We start from the raw sequence: 14,506 nt of genomic DNA on the forward strand, positions 1-14,506 counted from the left end.
TTGACTACACTACCAGAGTACTGTACGGTGCTGCAGGAACTCAGTCTCACTAAGTGAAATTAGCTGCAACTCTAAAGTGCAGGTTACATGTTTTGGACGAGAAGAATGTGATTCCATCAAACTCTTCTTCAGTACGCAATGCTTTATCTAACAAACGTTTCCGGCTGCAGGAAACGCATACCTGTTAAACATTTGGTAGATGAAGAGTGCTGTACTGGAGAAGAGTTGTTGCACTGAAGCTCACACTGGTCAGGATCGCTGGTGTGCATTATAAAAGTGAGAGATTAACAACTAGTATGACAAAGGTTGTCCAATAAGGTTAGCTAACAGAAACACTTGTCAGGTTATTAAATAGGTGTTATCAGTCGCGAAAAGCTCAATAAATGTGGGTAAAAAGGGGGCTACTATACCAATTAGTAGGTCTTATCATCTATTTGCATGGGCGATCACCGAAAGAAGGAATAAAAGAACACGATAGCGACCTCTTTTGTTTTGTTGCCTAAACCTAAAGAAGCCTTTTTGTTTGTGCGTTTCATTCAGTTTTACAACGTGTTAGAACATGTTGCTTTTAAGTTTAGCTTTCACTTTTACAACGTAGTAGGCGTAGCAGGCCCATAATGACCCACATCTATGATGCTTGTAGCGACTAACGTGGATTCAATGGCCTGCTAACAGTCTCATCGGGTGCAGTTTAGTTCATGTTAGGCAGCTAATACTTGATTCAATTTGGGAAACAAAGAAAGGCCGTTATTTGGGTAAAAAAAGTCAACTGTGTTTGGCAGTTACATGTCTTTGCCAATCCTTTATTGGTGGGAAAACATTTCCTTCTCACGAGCATGAATTTGCATTTTGAGACTTTGTGCCAATTTCACAAAAATCTGCTGCGTCTGAGGCTAAACACGGAAATATGGAAAGCAAAACTGTTCAGGCTAATGAACGAAAGTCCATTTTCCAAACCGATGAGATGAACAAATCACCTCAAAGTATGTTTTCTAAACTATTTAGTTTTTTACTCATCTGCTTGTTTTAGTCTGAGACACCATTGACTTGCGATACTTGTTAGCACAGCTCATGTTTACGTCGTGTTAAAAAAAGCAGCGACAGTTTAAAATCGTGTCCCAAACTGAAGACGCAGATGAGTGAAGCTCAAACAGGAGTCCTGTGTTTAAAAGGCGTCCCGGGATAAAAGGAAAGAGTTGCTGCTCGGTCTTTACTGCTTGTTCCCAGAGTGTTTTAGGTCTGAATAAAATGTCCCTTTAATAACACGGGGTTTTCTAAATGACTCTACAACTGTCTCTGGAAGAACACAGTTTAAGTTGCACTTAAAGCTTATAGTGAGAATAGCATAATATCACTGTTGTCCTGTAAGTCGTAGTAAAAGATCTGTAGTTATTTATTTGTTGCCATGTGATTCTCCTTATGTGACCATTTGTTTATAAGATGAAAGAAAAATGTCAATTAAATTGAATGTGGAAGACAGATTTTTCTCTGCACATAGTCTTGATTTGCAGAATATGCTGATTAAAAAAAAAACTGTCCGATGTCATTTTACAACATGGCAGTGTGTTTGCTGTGGACATGCATGGTGTTTCGACCCTGTTGTATATTGTCTTTGCTATCGTTTCTATTTTGTAATCTGTATTTCCAAATGCAAAATTTAAAAGATTATTTTGGATATGTGCATGCTTGTGAAATGTTCAGAATGTTGATTTCCACTAAAAGCTGTTGAGTTTGAAAAAAAAAAGTCACGTCTGTTACTGAAAATCAAACATGTGACCTTTTTTGCAGTAGAGCTATTGTATGACAGGGCTTCACCGTTAATACGTTTCATTTATAGAGCACTTTTCTAGATAGTTAAAGATGCTTAACATGGGGGAAATATACGATTTTCAACATAATTTGCATTATCAATGACATTTGACAAGTTTAGAAGATTATTTATCCCTTCTTGAAGCATCTTGAAGCATGTTTGCAATTCAAAACTACCTCTCAAATCAAGCATTTCATTATTTCTAGACTAGAATCTGTATTTTTAAATATGCACAATCAGCTGAGCAGTAAACAGTTTAGATTCATCCAGACGCTGCACGTAATTTACCAAAATCCACATTTATTTATTAGTGACAGCTAAATCTTTGCAATAGTTCTTCTTTCAAAAGTATAACTTGAAATATGAATATACAGCGGACAATATTTTGTCACATTATTAATTATGACAGAAATTTCTGTTTGTTGACAGCCAAACAATTCAAACATCTGTGTTATGTTACCGCTCCTCTCTGAAGAGCTTTTACTAGTGTGTTTTTTTAATATATATATAAATGTTTGCAAAGTGATGATTTTATTTCTGATCCCAGTTGTGTTTTGGAAAGTGTTTCCCAGAATCCCCCTGGCCCGTTTGTTGTCGTCAGAACGCCAGCTGGACCCGCTGAGCTCTGTAGGTGTCAAAGTCCTCAGGAAGAGTGTCTGGAGAGAGAAACAGCATGAGGTGAAGTCACTGTTTGGATTACAGTTTGAACTGCCGAAGGAAAAATACTCAACGTGGAGCAGGAAAATTACTTTTGGCATTTGTGGCTGGATTCATACTGTATCTTTATTTCATATTTAGATTTGGCTATTTCCAGTTTACACACCCAAATTTATCAGAATGTGTTTTTGTGAAACAGGTGAGTAAAATGTATAGGAATGCTTCTTTCATCTAACTTCAACAATGTAGCTTTGGAATAACTTAAGTTGATGTCCCTTAACCCTCGTTGAAAAATGTGGAAAAAGCACATTAACGCTTAGTTATAATCTTCTTAATTCTGAATCGGAGACGCCTCTCACCGTTGCAGCGATAACGCAGGTTGGCCCAGATGATGTTCTCCTGGGAGAAGCAGAAGACTCCCAGTCTACCTCCTCTCATCGTGGTGTCTATGATGACGCCTGTGTCCGCCACCATCTTAGGACCCTCGTAGAAACGAACTCTGCACGCCGACAGAGAGAAGGAAACGACATCACACAGCAACAAACTGATTTATGATTTGTAGGTTTGTTCGAAAACAAGCAGCTGAAAAGTGTATATTTTCTCTGTTGGTAGAGGATAGTAGTTTAAGCTAAACATGTCAAGGACCAAACTGAATGCAAAGACATGAAATGGTTAAAATAACATCTGACTTCCTGCAAACAAGTGAGGGAGTATTCCTTTAACTCAGTCATTACCTGATGTAGCCGTCGGCTGGTCGGTGTTGGAGGAACCAGCGGTAAGAAGTCTTGTCCTTCCAGCCAACATTGCGAGCGTCTTTCCACAGGAGTTTGACCTGGTCGCTGGTGTCGCCGGTGTGCCACAGGGCGTTCCTCAGGTTTTCACCTGGTCCTGTGTTTGACTTGACAGCCTTTTCAAAACCACAAAGGACAAGAGTCTTTGGATTCTGGACTTCCAAATAAAGAAATCTGGACCAAAATCAATTTATAAGCATTTATAACGTTTACAAACTGACTGGATTATTATGAGAACTCTTTTTACATGGTTTATAATGGTTTTATAATTGCAGGTCACTTTTCCAGAAGATTTTCCACAACTGGGCAACCTAAAAGTTTCTCATTAACGGCTTACAACTGATCTAAAACATAAACTGTTTATAAAGGATGGATGACATGACAGCACACGAAAAGTGAAGCCAAAACATCTGGATCGCCCCCTGGTGGCTGGCTGCAGTATATGCCATAAATCCCACCCCCTCCATGTTAGTGGATGGGGCATGAGCTAAACTAAAAAGTCAAAGTACATGTCAAATACATTTTTCCCAAGATGGTTTCTGTCATTTTAGGTAGTTCTTATCACGCTGATGGATGTTCACGTGTTCATTTTTGGGATAAGTTTGGTTTTAATTAGTTATGTGATGCTATAAAAAGGTGCTGAGACGTCATGATTGACAGCTGTGATTCTCTCTAACAAGCTGCGGCCGTGCTCGACTTGCGATTGACTCAGGCGGGTATGTGGGACTTGTGTCAAAATCTCAAGTTGGTTGCTCCTGTATCTGGGTTATTTTGGCTTCACTTTTGTACAGTACAGTACAGGAAGATGCAGGAAGTGGAGACGCGTCTTCCATCTATATGTACAGTCTATAATCAGATCATTAATAAATTATTTATTAGACACTGTATAAGTCATTCATTACAGCTTATAAACCCTTTATTTATGGAGACTTATTAGAACGTGGTACTGGTATTTCTAATAACGAAACTGCTAAAATGTTTAATTTCTACGACCTTTGTCTGTGGTAGAGCGGTACACTACCTTCAGCTGGATGCCCGGTTCTGCCACGGCTCTGAACGGGTTTGCCTGCCAGTAGATCTGTTCCACCTGCTTCCACATCACCACGTAGAAACTGGAGCTGTCCTGGTACCCGAAGATGAATCCTGCGTAGTCGTCGTCCGTTACCGTGTTTACATGAAACGTCCCTTCAAAATCCACACCGCTGAAAGCCGTGTAGCCTGGTGGAGACATTAAAATAGTCAGACATTTTGAGGAATAAACGTATCCTCCTGCAGTTAGTTGAAACATCCAACAATATGATTAAAGGGAGCTGTGATCCAAGTTCTCTTTGGATTGCAATTTTGTTGTTTTTTTGTCTCCAGCACCAATCCCACTGAGGTTTTGTAGATGTGCAGACAACTCCTCTAACTTAGTGATATCAATCTTCTCATCTACCTCTCAGTAAGAGAACTATTCATTTAAATAGCAGATACACTGTAATGCTCTTACCAACAGCCAACCCAGGATCACTGTTCATAGTCTGGACAATCTCTCTTCCCTGCACAAACAGAACAGTTGATTTAAGAGAAATCGGATGAAGAAGACGTTTAGGTTTTTGGGACACAAAAAATATATAAACCAAACTTAACCTGGTTCAGCACCACCCAGTTGGGGTCGATCTGTGCATCTCCCTCCGGATCTAAAACGACGGTCTGGTACTCCCTGAAGTCGGTGAGGGTGACTTCCGCGTTTTCTGGACAAACGTCGATGGTGTCGATGATAGTGTCGTTGTCGAAGTCCTTCTCGCATATGTTGCCCACACCATCGCCTGAGAAGATGAATATAAAGACTCTCTCAAAAAACAAAACCTGTTTTCTTTATTTGTTATTTACTAGATGTAGTCTTGGGCATCACCCACCGTTAGAGTCCTCCTGCAGAGGGTTGGGGATCAGACGGCAGTTATCAGGACCAGGTGGCAGCAGGTCGGGGATGCCGTCGTTGTCGTCGTCATCGTCACACTCGTCTCCAATGCCGTCTTTGTCGGTGTCCAGCTGGGAGCTGTTGATGACGGCCGGACAGTTGTCCCGGGAGTCTTGGTGACCGTCGCCGTCACTGGACAAGAGACACTTTTACAGATTTGGGTCTCCAGTACACTCGTTACACAGATAGTTCAAAATAAATATTTGTGATGTGGTTGATGAGGTCACACAGTACCTGTCCTTGTTGGTGTCACAGGGGTCTCCGATCAAGTCGTTGTCCACATCCGTCTGAGAAAGATTGAATTCATTATTGTAAGTGTTTTAGGAGTTTTAAGGTTTCGCTGAAGTTGCACTAGCACCAATTTGCAAAGTTCCACTTTACTTGGCATATCCTATTTGTGCCGTATTCATTTTTTTCATTTTTCTGTCCAGGCGGCAAACTCAACTTGCCTTAAACTTGCATTCTTTCAAATAGCCAGCAGGGGGCGACTCCTCTGGTTGCAACAAGAAGTCTGATTGTATAGAAGTCTATGAGAAAAATGACGCTACCTCTCACTTGATTTATTCCCTCAGTAAACATTGTAAACATGAGTTTATGGTCTCAATCGTTAGTTTCAAGTCTTCTTCAATACAGCATGATGTTCATTTAGTAAATTATGGTCCAGTATACAGTCTGTGATTCTGTCTTAAGAGTTAAACCTGTTTGTACTTTGGCTCACCGGACTCAAATACATATTCTTGATTTAAAGGCTACATGTTTATGCTTGCAGAACCAGCTTACAACGTGAAAAAGAGATTTCTGACCTGGTCAGGGTTTGGAACATAAGGACAGCTGTCGCAGGCGTCTCCCACTTTGTCTCCATCACGATCTTTCTGGTCGGCATTGGGAACCCTTATGCAGTTATCCAGGTGATTGGGGATTCCTGAGATTAAAGTGGGAAGTGAATGTTCAGGTGACTTTATATTACTGCCCTGCTTACTCCGTTACACCTCTAGTTTTTCTGGTTTTTGGTATATAGCCTTAATTTAGCTGTACGTACTGTATGTGTCAAAGACAATCATAACTCACATCACAGACCTCTCTTATATTAGTATTTACAAATATCGGTACAATGAATTTGCACCTTTAAATCTACCGTTCATAACTCAAAATATCAATACTTAATGAATGAACAAATCTGTATTGAAGTGGCATGTAGAATACTAACCATCCCCATCAATGTCTTCATCACACTCATCGCCGAATTTGTCCACATCTGTGTCTTTTTGGTCGTTATTTTTGATGGCGCGGCAGTTGTCGCAGGCGTCGCCAAAGTCGTCCTCATCAATGTTCCTCTGGTCCACGTTGGGCACCAACACGCAGTTATCCTGTAAAGAAGTAAAAAAACATAGATGTACACATACTTTTCATTCATTTTTATGTATTTATCATTTTCATATCCCATCACTGTCTTTTACGCATGAACCTGCATGTTGAGGATCCCATCCCCATCTGCATCGTCATCACAGGCATCTCCCATTCCATCACGGTCGGCATCTTCTTGACCAGAGTTTGGAACAGTGAGACAATTATCCTGAAAAGAAAGAAAAAAAATACTCACTATTAAAGTATACTAAAATCAGCTCCAATCAAGTTAATAAAAATAAGTGTTTGATATACAATTTTATGGACCAGTTTCTCCCACCATGGAGAACGTGCTTCAATTTAAGAAATCCCATGATGATCAAATTGTTGTTTCTAAAGCAATTCAAACCCCAAACCACAGCCTTAAAAAGAAAAGAAAAAATCAACTTTATATACTCTACAAAGGTACAATTTCTCACCAGGTGTCACAACATACAGTATATTACCACATTTATATAAAACCAGTGAATATTTGATTCTTTGCAGACGACTAAATTGTGTTCATTTATGCTGTTTATGTGTCATTTTTAAAGGTTTCTCATGGAGACTCACCTTGTTGCAGTTATTCTCAGGACAGGCCAGTTTCTCATCGGGGAAACCATCGATGTCGATGTCAGCCCCGCAAAGGTAGCCGTTTCCAGCCCAACCGACTCCACACTGTGAGGATGGATCATGTTTTATGTACTGAACAGACTGTTTTCATTGGCCCTGCTGTACATACAGTTCTAGAAGACCTTAAGTGCTCAAACAGACCTTTGATTTTACAATATCTGGCACAAACGTTATATAAGTCAAAGAGCTGGGTCTTCATTATATGTTTAGCAGCTTTGTACAAACCCTGTAACTTGTATTTTTAAAGCTCAACCGGACTGTCTCTTTTAGAGGAATTTAAAAATAATTGTGGCAGTAAATTAAGTATAATTTGCTAGATTTTACACAATCAATGGATAGTGAAGGGGTGGGTGATCAAAGACAGTGTGTTCTTACAAAAGATAAATATAATATGATTAATGATGATAGAGAAAAACTTTTTTGAAAGCTTTTGCTGAGATTTTTATGTGAAAGTACACAAACCGATAACCGGGGCTGCGACACATAAAAAACATTAGAACAAATTAACTTACGTTGTCATTAATTCCTGTTGAGAGATTTATTTAGCACAGAAAAACTAATAAAACTTAAATAAGTGGATAATGAAGATATTCAATGAATTTGCCCACTTTTGCTCAGAGAGATATGAATTCAGAACAAGAAGCAGAAAGTTCGATTTATTCACCTGACATTCGATTTTACCCTCTCGATGGACGATGCACTCGGCGCTGGCGTGGCAGGGGTTGGGTTGGCCGTTCCCACAGGCTCTCTCCGGCTTACAGCCGCGCCGCTGATCCCCAACGTAGCCCGTCTTACAAGGACCGCATCTGAACGAGCCCTGATGACACACAGAGGAAACACACCCATCATATCACTGATAAGGGCGAACATCAGTCTACAATATGGTCGTACATACTTATTAGTATTGTTGTGATAGGAACTCCAGAACCTGCACTGAACAGTGGGAAGCCTGCATTTTTATTTGCTGCATTTTCAAAACATGATGGACGAGTTGATCGTGTGTCTCTGCTTGCAATATTTTGCCTCAAAATTGATAGCACACAGTGTGACACAGATTGTGACCTAGACTTTTTTTTATTGCGCAATGTGAAATGCAATCAACCTGCAACATCGCTGTTATTTGCACAGTGTAAAGGGGCTTGAAAGGGCACTCACTGTGGCCAGAGGTGATCATGGTAAATGCTAAATGAGCTGACTCAGTATCATCGGTTATATAGAAATATCTATCTAAAGTTTGCTAGCAGTAGCCACCATAAGCTACTAGTCACACCAGACCAAGCAAGGCTCTAGTGACGCTACGTATCCTCACACAACGGTCCGTATGATATCTACGAAAAGTTATTCTTAATTTTTTGTGCGTTTTCCTACAACCGGCCAGCAACATGTGACGCACATGTCAATTTCCGCTCCAGTCTTTTGAATATAAACTTCCATTTTCACAGGAAACAACTTTGTTAGGTTTAGGTAAGAAAACCATAGGTTTAGGAAAAGATCGTGGTTTGGGTTAAAATATCACTGGAGGTGGCGTAACTTCAGTACGGAAGTTACATGACAGTGTTTCACACGGGGTACGAACACCGGCCTCCTGGGCAATATATGGTATTTTTTGACCTGACCATTCACCCCTGGCCTCCTCCTTATGGGGTGTTTAACGCTCTCCCTGGTTCACAATCACGTGGATTACATACAAATTGATTTTGTGGGATATATACGAATTACAGTGAATTTCTTTTTGTAGGTATAGCTAAGAATGATGTATGAGAACAGCCTGAGTAACAAAACCTTCGATGTATTGAATTGAGTAGTGGAGCATTTTCATGCTTATGAATTCAACTTCAACAAGAAGTTTTGTGTTATTTATTCTTTTAAAAGTTACAGTCTCGCTCTAAGTCCTGTTTTGCCGCTGAGAGTTGACCTTTCCTCTGGTGAGTTTGCATTTTCAACATTCTTCCGTTTGCGAACTTAACGAGCACCGAATGCCTGAAACGGTTGCATCCCTCAGAGAGCACTTCAGGAACATGATATGTGATCCTGCAAAAATATAAATCTAAGTGTGCTGAAGTAATTTTCTCTTGTGGGTTGTACGGGCTACATACTGTATATTTCTTCAGATGTGACAGTCAGTAATTTATTTTAAATTCCTAGTGTTTATACTCACAGGGGTGTTCATACAGATAGAGTTCTCCACACAGCCTCCACTGTTGAGGCCTTCACACTCATTGATATCTCTGCACACCTTGATAGGACAAAAACAGACAGAAAGAACATCCGATAACTTCAATGGGCTTCCACATCAAGACTGGAGTAAGAGGCAGAAAAAAATGAAGTGCGGCAGAGTGAAGACAGTCCTGTGTCCAGGATGAAGGTGGTGCTGAAATAGACCAGTGCACCTTGTTTGACATACTGTATGTACAGAAGAGAGAGAGAGGAGGTGTTGGTGATGGATTTAGAAAAGAGCTGGTGAGAAGAAAAGATGTTGAGCTGAAGAGGGGGGAGTTTCTTCTCCCATAGGTTTTATCAAAAACTATACCAATAATAGGCTGCGTAATATAATAATACTACTATTAATAATGAAGTAAACAGCATCTTGATACTTTTCACAGTACTTTTTAAACGTTTAATTGCATAGGTTGTACAGTACTAACTATTACTGTACTGTAGGTGACTGAATCAATTAATCTTGGGTGACAATATGTTAGTTAGTTAGTAGAGTAGTTTAGAGGAGCTGAACAGTGTGTGTTTGTGTGTTTTTAGACGCTGGTGACCTGTCTGTTGGCGGTGGCGTAGGCGAGGCCGACGCCCTGGACCTGGGGCCCGGTGTATCCAGCAGGACAGGTACCACAGCGGAAACCCGGGGAGGTGTTTATGCAGCGCACGCCCATGTGACACGGCATCACAGTACACTGACGACAACAAAGACACAGAAACGCACATCAGGAATCCAAATCTGGTTCTGTTAAGACGATCACATTCAAATGTGAGCCTTCAAGTTCATTAATGACTTGTCTAATGAGTTTTGGGTAACACTTCATTTTACTGGTCCGCAGATTTCATGGCAATTAGGTGATAATTAGCAAGTAACCTATTTGAAATTTCTTTGGAATTAGCGGTGCGAATGCTCAGAAAATAGACCTCATTCCAAAAACAAAGCATGTCGCTTTTTCGCCGCGTAATATTGACGTCCTGGGTGAAGGTACTCAGGACAAACAACAGTTTGAAATAATATTTTGTCGAATTAATCACACGGGAAAAAAAGCGCCCCTGTTATGTAAAGCCCTTAAGGCTTACACCTCTTCCTATCATACAGCGACCGAGCCAGGGAAAGCATTTTTTTAAACAAGCGACACGTCGCTCAGCCTGATCGCTGACGCAGGTTCGGACATCTTCATTGAGAAAAACTGAAACACTCTGATGTTCGCTTGTTCGCATCGCGTCCACTTAGGAAGAGGTGTTAAAATCCCCTAAATCTAAAAACTGATAATTTTACCATCATAGTGTTGTATTGTATCATGTAACCTGTCGTATGATATGTCTGTGTACCTCGTCCACATCAGTGCAATGGGTGCCGTTGCCCTCCATGCCCTCAGGACAGGGCCCACACTTTATACCCTGAGGCGTCTCCTTACACTTCACCCCTGGGTGGCAGGGGTTGGGCACGCAGGAGGGACGAGGCGTCATTCCTCCCATCCCTGAAGAGAGAGAGACGGTTTAAATATTTCATCTCGTCCAATTTGTTCTGACAGATTCTGTAGTTCATCAGCTTTATACAGTATGATGATATGAAACTCCCGTCAACATATATGAATATTGTTTCTCAATATTATTCTTGTACACAGGCTGAAAGTCTAAAAAAACTACAGGAGAAGAGTTCTTGAAAAGTTCAGCAACTATTCAAAACCGTGTTGAAAGGGAGAAATATTAGCCGTCATCATCAGCATAGAATCATCTGAACAACAACCGAAGCTTCAAATGTAAGTGTTGAGAAAACATTGAATGTTAAAATAGAAAATGTGTGCTTCGCGTACAGAAGCATGTAAGTAAAGTACTGATAAATCTGTTCGGTTGGCCAACTCACCGCAAGCTTCACACTCCATCACTGTGTTCTTCAGGAATACCATCTCTTTAATCTGGAAAAACAATTCAATCAAATATTTGTATTATGCCTATCAAACTGAATCTAATCAACCATCCAGTTTTATTTAAATGGACGCCTGCTCACTACTGGAACAGCTGCTGACATATGAATTAAATTTGTTTTGGAAACACCTTTATATTAAGATATTTACCTACAAAAAAAGCATGATTTCTGAGGACTGAATAAGCACTTTATAAATTGTTTCTGCTTGATTAAAGGCACAGTGTGTAACATTTAGGGGCACCTATTGGCAGAAATTGAAAATAATATTAATAAGAATGTTTTCTTTAGTGTATTATCACCTGAAAATAATACTTGTGTTTTCGTTACCTTAGAATGAGACGTTTATATCTACATAGGGGAGCGGCTCCTCTTCACGGAGCCGGCCGCCATGTTTCTACAGTAGCCCATAACGGACAAACCAAACACTGGCTCTAGATAGGGACATTTGTGTGTTCATGATTTTGCGTCGACTACTGTAGTACTCCAACACACTTGGCACACTGTAGTTTCAGTTGGTTGCAATCTGAAACCTCGCCGCTAGATGGCGCCAAATCCTACACACTGCACCTTTAAGATAACGTTTTAGCTTTTAGAAGTAGAGCCTTTTGGTACACCAGCATAAATATAAAGGAGTTAGTTTAAAATCCTTAATATCCAGTTTTATCTCTTCATGTTTCAAATGCATCTGATTAACTTTCAGCAATTTCAGTCTCTATCTGCAAACACAAATGATCGATAAGCAGCCCTGTCTGCGTGCACACGCACACTCGTGTTCGGCATTATGAACAGATGCATATTAACGTCATGTTTGCTGTTCAAATGTTAAAACTGTTTTACCTGTTGTTTCAGAAGCTCTTTAATCTCAGCCAGTGCGAGGTTCGTCAATTTAATCTGACTGATAATTTCTCCATCTGAAAAGAAAAAAAAATCATTACAGCCAATTGAAGACATAAATAACACAACCACGGGTACTTTAACCAGATGGTTTACCCTCCCAGTGTACTCGTCCTCACATACACAACGTTTTAACCGCGGACTCTGAGACAGTTTGAATTTTTCAAACCCATAACGTCCTGAAGGTCATACTTTTATTTTTCTTTGCCATTCATGTAGGAAAGGTTTTTGTGTCTGCACTTTACTAACAAAACCTGATACTTAAGTTTTATTCGGCTTTTCTCATTGAAGCTGACAAGTAATGTTACTATTAACTGGGACCAGAAGCTCACTGGGGAGCAAATATGGACATGTGGGAAAGGGGGGGACAACACACATGTCCTCCTGTAAAACATGATCCACTGCCTGTCAAATATCAAAGTCTAATACCTGACGGTCCTCAGCCACCGCAGGCCTCGTTTGTATCCACCACCCACGCATTCACTGGAGTCAGAGATGTTATGATAGCAGCCGCAAAATTGATTTTCCAGATATGGAATGATATGAGATTTCCTGGAAGATACATTTTTCAAGCCTGTGTGCTAACAGGACCTCAACTTGGTGGGTGACTTTGTGTTTCTACAGTGTAACAGAGTGTTGATCTGGATTTTCGATGCAATTTGTCTTCTTTCAAACATCTGTCAACTAACCAACAACGCAGAAATGCTAAAAATAAATCTTTGAAACAAAACAAGTAAAAGTGTGATTAACTGGGAGACAGAAATGTGAGGAAACTGCAAATAACACAAGCGTTTGTCGCATAAAAACTTTAAATCTGCAATAACTGTTTTTTATTTTCCAACAAAGTTGTGAACAAAACTCTAGCCAGGTTTCCACCAAAAGTTTTTGTCCCAGGAACTACTTTTCAGGGAGCTAAAAGGTTCCTTCAGCCGACTGTTGTCTGCGTTTCCACCGCGGTCTAAAGACCTGCAAAGATGCTGGGATGAAATGCAGCGGAGGAAAATGACACTAAGACCATCTGTCTCCACAGGAAATCATCTGTTGAGTGTTTGACGGTTATTTATTTGTGCTTTAGAAGTTAACCGTCATGAAACAATCCGAAAATAACTTGTTTTTCTCTCATTCACAGCACCGCTGTACAGCTCGCTCTCTCAGCTCACTTACGTGATCTCTCTCTCTCTTTTTCTGTCTGTCTTTTCTCAAATGAAGAAATACTCTACCCTTCTCCTAAAATTGTCCTAAAACGATACTAGAGTACTTCCTTGTTTTATGAATGAAGAGGTACAGTTGAAGCAGCAGCCCTGTGTGTGTGTGTTTGACCAATCAGCGACGGTCATCTCTGCAAACTCCACCCCAAAAGTTCCTGTACTTTCAGAAAGTACTACCCCCCCCCAACCAGGATGTTTTTTGGGGGTAAAAAGTCCCTGAAAACGTCCCCAGGACTTAATTTAGACCCTGGTCCCTGCAGTCGAAAGGCAATGAGTTCCTCAAAAAGTTCCTAGTTCCAGGTGAAAGTTCCTGCGGTGGAAACGGGGCTATTGACATATCATCACATGGCCTCTAACAACCCCCAAAAGTGAACTAAAACAGTAAAGTGACGGACTAGACAGCTAAACGATGAGCTGAAACTCATTATAAAACTCCGTAAAAGCCGAGAAGATCAGCAGATTACTAGGAGTGACCTTGTTTACACTGTCACATTGTCATTTTACATTATTATTATAAAAATATTGCTTAGGTGATGAAAAGAAAAAAATCATGGATTCTCTGGAAGACAGGTTGATGAAGTTTATCTAAAAACAGGATGGGATGCTCAGGTGTGGTCAGATCCTGAAGCAACATGGTGCTAGTTGACCCAAAGACCCCATCACCCCCATCACCCCCATCAACCCCATCACCCCCATCACCCCCCTCACCACCACCCCTTCCTCCAGAGGAACCGTACAAGGGCAGACAGCTCCTGAGCGTCAAGCGCAGGAAATGTGGTATTCCCATTAGTAGTATCTCTGTTTACTGAATGGATTCCACAGCAGAAAGAGAAGATACTGGAGATAAATCACTCTCACTGCTAATAAAAAGATAAATGAGACTTTCACTGATTGTTTTTCCGCGTTGTGTTTTCTAAGTACAGATGTGTACTCAGAAAACAGAAAACTCCTCTGAGCTTTTCTGAATGTTCCAGAAAGTCAGATACTCATTTACATCATGAGATACTGATGAAAAAAGAAGATATTTAAAAT

At 40.4% G+C, this 14,506-nt stretch overlaps 1 protein-coding gene across 1 annotated transcript in view; it reads right to left on the bottom strand.

Moving 5' to 3' along the window:
- Positions 1–871: 871 nt before the first annotated feature.
- LOC119488306 (cartilage oligomeric matrix protein) overlaps positions 872–14,506 on the bottom strand; it is a 13,982-nt gene continuing 347 nt past the window's right edge. Inside the window, exons 2-19 of the mRNA XM_037769850.1 lie at positions 12,210–12,283; positions 11,310–11,361; positions 10,775–10,923; positions 10,000–10,137; positions 9,393–9,470; positions 7,899–8,051; positions 7,175–7,279; positions 6,684–6,791; positions 6,426–6,585; positions 6,022–6,140; positions 5,453–5,505; positions 5,157–5,350; positions 4,888–5,066; positions 4,748–4,796; positions 4,280–4,476; positions 3,202–3,374; positions 2,827–2,966; positions 872–2,466 (exon numbers count right to left, since the gene is read on the bottom strand). Of these exons, the coding sequence (XP_037625778.1) occupies positions 2,408–2,466; positions 2,827–2,966; positions 3,202–3,374; positions 4,280–4,476; positions 4,748–4,796; positions 4,888–5,066; positions 5,157–5,350; positions 5,453–5,505; positions 6,022–6,140; positions 6,426–6,585; positions 6,684–6,791; positions 7,175–7,279; positions 7,899–8,051; positions 9,393–9,470; positions 10,000–10,137; positions 10,775–10,923; positions 11,310–11,361; positions 12,210–12,283 (2,180 nt within the window). The 3' untranslated portion in view covers positions 872–2,407. The remainder of the gene's footprint in view (positions 2,467–2,826; positions 2,967–3,201; positions 3,375–4,279; positions 4,477–4,747; positions 4,797–4,887; positions 5,067–5,156; positions 5,351–5,452; positions 5,506–6,021; positions 6,141–6,425; positions 6,586–6,683; positions 6,792–7,174; positions 7,280–7,898; positions 8,052–9,392; positions 9,471–9,999; positions 10,138–10,774; positions 10,924–11,309; positions 11,362–12,209; positions 12,284–14,506) is intronic.

This window comes from Sebastes umbrosus, chromosome 5, assembly GCF_015220745.1.
Source record: "Sebastes umbrosus isolate fSebUmb1 chromosome 5, fSebUmb1.pri, whole genome shotgun sequence".
Lineage (NCBI taxonomy): Eukaryota > Metazoa > Chordata > Actinopteri > Perciformes > Sebastidae > Sebastes > Sebastes umbrosus.